At 51.5% G+C, this 6,657-nt stretch overlaps 1 protein-coding gene across 1 annotated transcript in view; it reads right to left on the bottom strand.

Moving 5' to 3' along the window:
* Positions 1-6,522: 6,522 nt before the first annotated feature.
* The window catches only part of LOC104469606 (keratin, type I cytoskeletal 42-like), a 2,130-nt gene continuing 1,995 nt past the window's right edge, over positions 6,523-6,657 (bottom strand). Inside the window, 1 exon segment of the mRNA XM_010084178.1 lies at positions 6,523-6,657. This exon segment is cut by the window's right edge and continues 20 nt beyond it. Coding sequence (XP_010082480.1) covers positions 6,523-6,657 — 135 coding nt within the window.

The following is a 6,657-nucleotide window of genomic DNA, read 5'->3' as shown; positions in this document are numbered from 1 at the left end:
CCAAGAATAAACAGCCCATAGGCAGTTTCCCTCTAGAAATCCCAGTTCACAAGGAAGATACTTTACATGTCAGCAGCTTATTCCAAAAAGTAAAATAATGTTTTATGAGTCATCAGCTTTTTGTATGATGCAAACTTTACAACAAGTCAAGAAAAAAAGTTGCCCTAGATTATGTACAAAGAAGAAACATTGGTATTTATAACATCAAAGTGCCTTTTATCTTTTATTAATTTGTATTTATTTTATTCTTAGTCCAATAAACATTTTTATATCACATGCTATGGTAGAGTATGTGGAACAAAAATGGGAAATTAATATAAATCCTCACTTCTGAAAAGTGAACAATAGTGACCGTAGCAGAGAAGAGACCAGGGATATCGTGGTGCCCATGTCTGTCACCTGCCACAATGTCCAACACCCGCTTTATTGTGAGATTTCTTACATCCCAGAGGTAATTCCCCGTGGGTTTAGTTCCCCACTGGTGGCTTCTGTTTCTCTGCTCATGCAAACACAAGGAGTCAGCTCGCTCGCAGCCTGCCGAGCTCAGGCCTGCTGCACGTTGGAGGTCCCTGTTCCTCCGTGTCCCGATGTCACACGGACTCGATGCGAGCTGGTGTGTGAGGCACCTCTCTGGAGGTGTTTTGCAATTACTTTAATTGCTGTCCATGCTGCCTCAATTTGTGGTAATCGCAGATAGAGAGCGAGCGGACAGGAAAGGGAGTATCCACGGGCGATAGATCCAGTTCCCTGGAGGGACTGGGACGGGATCCCGCAGGTCTTTGCCATTACTCAGGTTGTGCTGAGCACAGAACAAGGAGAAAAGCTTTCTGCATTTCTTAACTGAGCTTCTCAGAGTAGTATCGGGTATGAGCACAGCCTGGCTGGCCCTGGGAGCACGATCTCCAGCACCGAGCGAGCAGCAGCCAGCAGAGCGGTCGGAGAACGGGCTCAGCCAGTGCAGGAATCCCCCCAGCAGCCGGCTGCCATGAGAGGACAGTCTGCTCTGCAGGGGACGGAGCCTGCTGTTCCCTACAGGGCGGAATTCCCAAGCGGCTCTTACTCACAAGTAACCTCTGCCTCCAATAGTTCCCTATTTACAGCATCAGTTGTGATCAATCCTCTTTGGCGGCGAGCGTGACGCCGGACAGGAGGCCCCGCGAGCAGCCGTCACCTCCGGCAGAGAAAGCGACACTCACACGTGCAGCCACCGCTCACCTGCTGGCAGCGAGGTGGCTTCTGTCACCGTGGCCACAGAGTGTCCCCAAGCACATAGACGTGGGCTCATCTTCTCCCCAGCCTAAGTTAGGACTCTCCGCTCTCCAGTGAGATAATTTATTTCTTTACTTAGATGAGAAATGATAAAAAGACGCCTACCCAAGGCTGGCGGCATCCCGGAATACTCATTATTCGTGTGGTGCAGGGAAATAACTCGCTGCAGGACAGCGCCGGCGTCTGTCAGGGCGCAGGTTCCCAGCGGAGACGGCGGTGCCTGAAATACAGGATCATCCTCCCCCCAGAAACACATCCCCCGTACTCCCCACACAGCCGAGAGTCGCAATAGTGAAAATCAGGAGCAAAAAGCAGGATAGGGAGTAAATCTGCCTTTCATCTTCCATTTTGAGGAATCTAATTGAAGACAGGGTGTGGCCGTAAGAGCCAGCAGAAATTAATATAATGTCTGGATTGCTTGGAGCTTTGCTCCTGCTGTGTAGGTTTTCAGAGGTTACCCAACAGCGATCTGCGGAGAGCGGTGCTCTGGGCTGAGGTTGCCTTTCTCTCCCTTTCGGAGCCTCGGCTTTAGGAGGAGACACTGCAGATATCGGACATTTCTCTGAGGGTGGGCAAGGAGCACCCACACCTGCTTCTTCAACAGTTACCTGATAGGAAGAAGGAATAGGTCTAGGGGTGTGTGTGGTTGCTGGCTGTGGGGCTCTGCTTGCTCCAGCTGTGAGCCACCGCCTTGTTCCGAAGCATCCATCGGTAGCAACCTTTTTCCCACTACCCTGATCCCTTTCCCTCCACCTTTGTTGTTAGTTGTATTCCTGGAGCCTCGGGGCACAGCCCTGGGGCAGAACGCTGTGCAGGAAAGGACTGTGCGAGTCTGGGACATAAAAATGACAACCTGAGCGTAAAACAGGAGGACGCCGAGGGTTTCACACAGGTGGGGGTGAGGGAAGCCACGGCAGGCTGGCAGCCAGGGCTGGGCAGGGGCTCAGCACAGCGGCAGCACAGACGCTGCTGAGCCTCGTGGGCATCGTGGAAAAGCAGAGAGGTGTGAAAGTGGACAAAGAGGCAAGACGTGTAAATAGTGACGCGTGGCGATGGGCAGCTCAGGAGCAGGCAGGAGATGTCCCATTTTCCGGTGCCGTTGTGGGCTGGGGGTTTGGTCCTGGGGGCTGTGGCTGTCCCTGGGCACAGCCCTTTTGCACAGTGTCAGCCCGTCTCCTCCGCGCTCTGCTCACTCCACTTATCAAAGCTGATAATGTTTTCTTGTGTCAACTACAAGAAGGGTGTGTCTCATTTGACACAACTTTGCTTTCATAAGCATTGCTTCAGTGATGTTTGTGCAACCACACTGGAAGATGATTTTATCTTGTCGCTTGTAATTACCATTAATGATTTACATAACAGCCACTAGGCATCACTTATTAAACCCTTCTTTGATGTGATACTGAGCTGGCTCCAGACCTCATGCTCCCATCTTTCAAATGCAGACCATGATTTTTTTTCTGGCTAGTGACTCATTGGTTTATACCACCATGTTTAGGAAAATTCCTATGAGGCAACTGAAATAATTATCCCGGTGAGTTGGTAACAGCCTGATCCTGGGTCTTACCTGTGCCTCAGAGACCCGGGTGATTGCTCTCTTTCAGTTTCTTTCTTGCTGACTGTTCACATCTTCAAGCCACCTCAGAACGTTTGCTAGTCAGGGAGCAGCAGTTCTGCTCCAGTTCAGCAGAACATGGAGGTGAACAGAACCGGATTGCTTCCTACTGAAGCTCACCATCTTCCCCGATTCATTCCGCGAAGGGTGTTCGTTTCCTTCCGGCACCTGCCAGACAATGACAGCTCAGCCGGCCGCCCCAGCATTTGCATCTCTGGAGGCACGGCTGATTATCACGGCAAAGGAGAGACCAGGAGAATTTGTCCTGGGACAGATTGGGATGCTGATGGGTGAAGGAAACCCCGGCAGTTTCCCTCCTGCATGGACAGCGGAGTGCAGCGCAGGTCAGGAGGAAAAACAAGGCTTCAGCCTGCGGTCCCTGCCGGCAGAGCCGCACGGGTCAGAGCAGAACCTGCCGAGCAGAACTGGAGCGTTCAGGTGCCGCCTGCACTCAGACACCATCCCGTGCTACAACAGCTGAGGTGGGGGCCTCCCACCACCCCCCCAGCATGGCTTCTCATCGCCTTCATTTCATACTTGTACTTAGAAGTCTTTTAATTTCAATAAACTTCCAATATGTGGTTCATAGTGGCAGTTTAACTGATATTATTCAGTGCACGGAGCTGAGAAACCTGCTGCTTGATCACAGCGGTAGTTTACTCGTCTGCAGAATTCTTACAGATGTTACACAAGCCAGTAAACAAAAATACAAACCCCACAGATAGTCCCTGTGCCTGAGTGAGCCTGTGCCTGCCTGCGTGTTTTATAAAATAGACTTTTCTAGAGAAATTACAGTTCACACACCACACCAGCGCATGGCCGGTGCCTGCAGCCCTGGGCTCCGGGCTGGTGTCCAGCATCGCCCGTGGGGGCATTCTGGAAACGTCGCGGCTCTTTCTGTCCTTGGGAACGGACACTCTGTAAGACTCCCCATATCCCCTGAAGCTTCATGGTGGAAGCCTTCGTGTTACACCTCTGTCTAAGGTTGGTTGTCAAACGCCATCCCATGCTTCATTTAAAAAAAAAAAAGAAAAAGAGCTGCACAGTGAGCAGCAAAGCCGGCAAGCACCCTTCACAGCCCCTCTGCTGCGTGTGCGAGGTGCTGCTGCCGGGGAGAGGGACAGGCTGGAGCCTGAGCCTTTGCTTGCACAAGCAGCAAAATGCAGTTGTGCTGCTGAATGTGCTCGTAATTCCTTTCTCTGTGGTAATGACATGCCAGCATCTTTTTTTTCTGGTTGTTTATTGTATCTTACTTTTAAAAAAATTCTCTCCCACATGTTAATTTGTCTCACCCTTTTATCTTCCCACGTGTTGCCAGCTGGTTCTTCCTGTTTGCCTTTTTCAAAAATCCATTTAGAGGCTCTTTATTTAGCGTTTTCTCCAACAATTTTCCTCCTCCACCAGAAGGGTGTGTCAAGTCCAGCAGAGCCTTGCTCTCAAAATTACTGCTTCAGTATTATTTGGGAAAACTTGTTGTTCTTGATTTTATCCTGTTGCCGCACATTCATAATAGCTCCCAGATGCTGTGTGGTACATTATATTGTGTCACATTAGATTCTGTTCTATTAGCACACACCTACTGTAATGAAAATCCAGAGTTCGCTCAGACGGCTCTTTCAGATTGTCACTCAGACTCCCTGCACTCTGCCCAGCCTCCCCCAATGATTCTTTCCTCATCACCTTCGTGTCTGAGCTTATGCTTCTTCCTCCGGTAGCAAATGTCCCTTTCCCCAGCATCAGCCGGTCCCTTTCCTCCGTCCTCCTGCAACCGCCCCTCTGTCACCCTCCTGCAGCCGTTGAACTCAGCAGGAGCACTCTGGCAGTTGGGAACATGGATAATTTTTCTTTTTCCCTTGTAGTGATGGCTTTGTGGATATAGATCGAAGGTGGATTTCTAATCAAAGGTGTACGATAAGTATAATTATCTGCGTAAATTTTTAAAGTATTTGTCTATTAATTTACTTGTAGAAATTATTTCTCAGGTTCAAGGCTGTGTCAGTAGTAGCAAAGTTTTATTAGAGACAAGCTTGGGTAGCTGTTAGACAACTGAGCGCAGAACGGATGAGCCCGGGTGAGGAGCAGGGGCTGGATCAGAGCAGCGGCAGAGGATGCAGGCAGCGGGGCGGCAGGAAGGCAGCGGGTCTGCAGAGCCCCTGCCCACTGGTGCTGTGAGCAGAACTGAGACCCGGCAGGTTATTGTGCCTTGCTTTTCCCAAACAGATTGTTCTGCCAGAGGCCTCCTCGGGGGTGTGCAGCTGGGCTGGCGGGACGCTCTCCTGCCTGCAGCGACCTGCCAAGGGAGAGCAGGAGGCGTTACTTCTCCGGGGTTTGGTCTGCGTTCCCCCTGCCCCTGTGCTGGCCTTTCTGTTCCCCCTTCTCCCTAGCTTGCTTCATGTTCTGTAACTGTTCAAAGACCAGTGACTGAGATTCCCCTGCCTGCTCCTCATTTCCGAGCTGTGCTGAAAGTTTTATTTAAACACATTTCCTGCCAGTAACCCCCCAGTGTCAAACCTATTTTCTGCGCATCGGTTGACGAGTGCCCCACGGCTGCATCCCGTGCCACGGCTGGATCCATCCCCCTGCTCCGCGACCAACCGCACGACTGTGATCCTGCCGGTCTGACTCCCCACGCTGCCTCTCTCCAGGAAAAAGAAACCCCCTCCAGCCCCTTTCCCACCCAGAGAAGCCTGGAGAGCTCTCCTCCTCCTCTCCCAGGTACGCAGCGGGACCGACGCAGCCACGCACGGGCTGGGGGAGGCCCCTCACCTCGCGCAGCCCAGGGCCAGGCTCAGGGCAGGCAGGGCTGGCACAAGCTGCCTTTCAGCCCACCGCTTCTTCCAGCAGCCGCTGCAGGGACTCCTCTTCCCACCGAGCCTCTGTGGAAGGAGACAGCTCTGGTAACAGCTATCGCTTTTCCATCTTCATCACTCAGGATTAGCGCAGGCTCTGAGCCGAGCTCTCACAGGGTCATTCCGTCCATCACAACTGGCATTTGGGAACACGAGCTGATTTTCATGTGACTAATTTAGGACTGGAGAGTCCAGGAGAGCCCACCTCAGGGCACGGCCATTAAAATATCTCTTTTTCCAAACTAATGGAGCGTGTGGGTGCCCAGGCCGGTTTTGTGTGTCTGCAGCCGTTTATGAGATTAACAGCATGCCTCGCTGCTTCAAAATCTCAGGCAATGGGAGGCAGGGAAGAGCCAACTGCTTTGCATACAAATTAAATTTCCCCAAGCTTTAATTAAAATTGTTGTGTGAAACTGAATATGTTTAGATATTTTATTGTTTCAGTTAATTTAGCTGCCAGTCCCTAATCCTGTCTAGCTGTGGCAAAGCCAACAGAACCCAGTTCAGTGACAGTGTTCATAAAGCCCTTGCCCAGCTCCCGCCCTGTAAGGAGAGGTGATGCTGCGCTGTGCCCGGGGGGCTGGGACAACTCTGGGGACCTCTCCCCGCCACCTTCACTGGCCCAAGATGGGGGAATGGTCCCTGGCTGGCACTCTGGACATTTATCAGAGCCAAATCCTCAAACGCCTCGTGATTTGCTAACAGGTCAGCACTGGTTCCTCACCACACTGTTGCTTTTACCATTCGAATCACAAATTTTCATATCCCTGTAAATCAAAGCCTAGAGATTTACTGTGCCCGGGTCTGCCTGTGGTCTGCGTACATGATGTCGTGCTGTCCGCCCTCCAGCAGGCAGTGGTAGGTCTGAATCTCCTGCTCCAGGCGGCATTTGACGTCCAGGAGGGGCTTGTACTCCTGGTTCTT

Source organism: Pterocles gutturalis, unplaced genomic scaffold (assembly GCF_000699245.1).
Source record: "Pterocles gutturalis isolate BGI_N339 unplaced genomic scaffold, ASM69924v1 scaffold32080, whole genome shotgun sequence".
Lineage (NCBI taxonomy): Eukaryota > Metazoa > Chordata > Aves > Pterocliformes > Pteroclidae > Pterocles > Pterocles gutturalis.
This window is presented reverse-complemented; position numbering and strand designations above follow the sequence as displayed.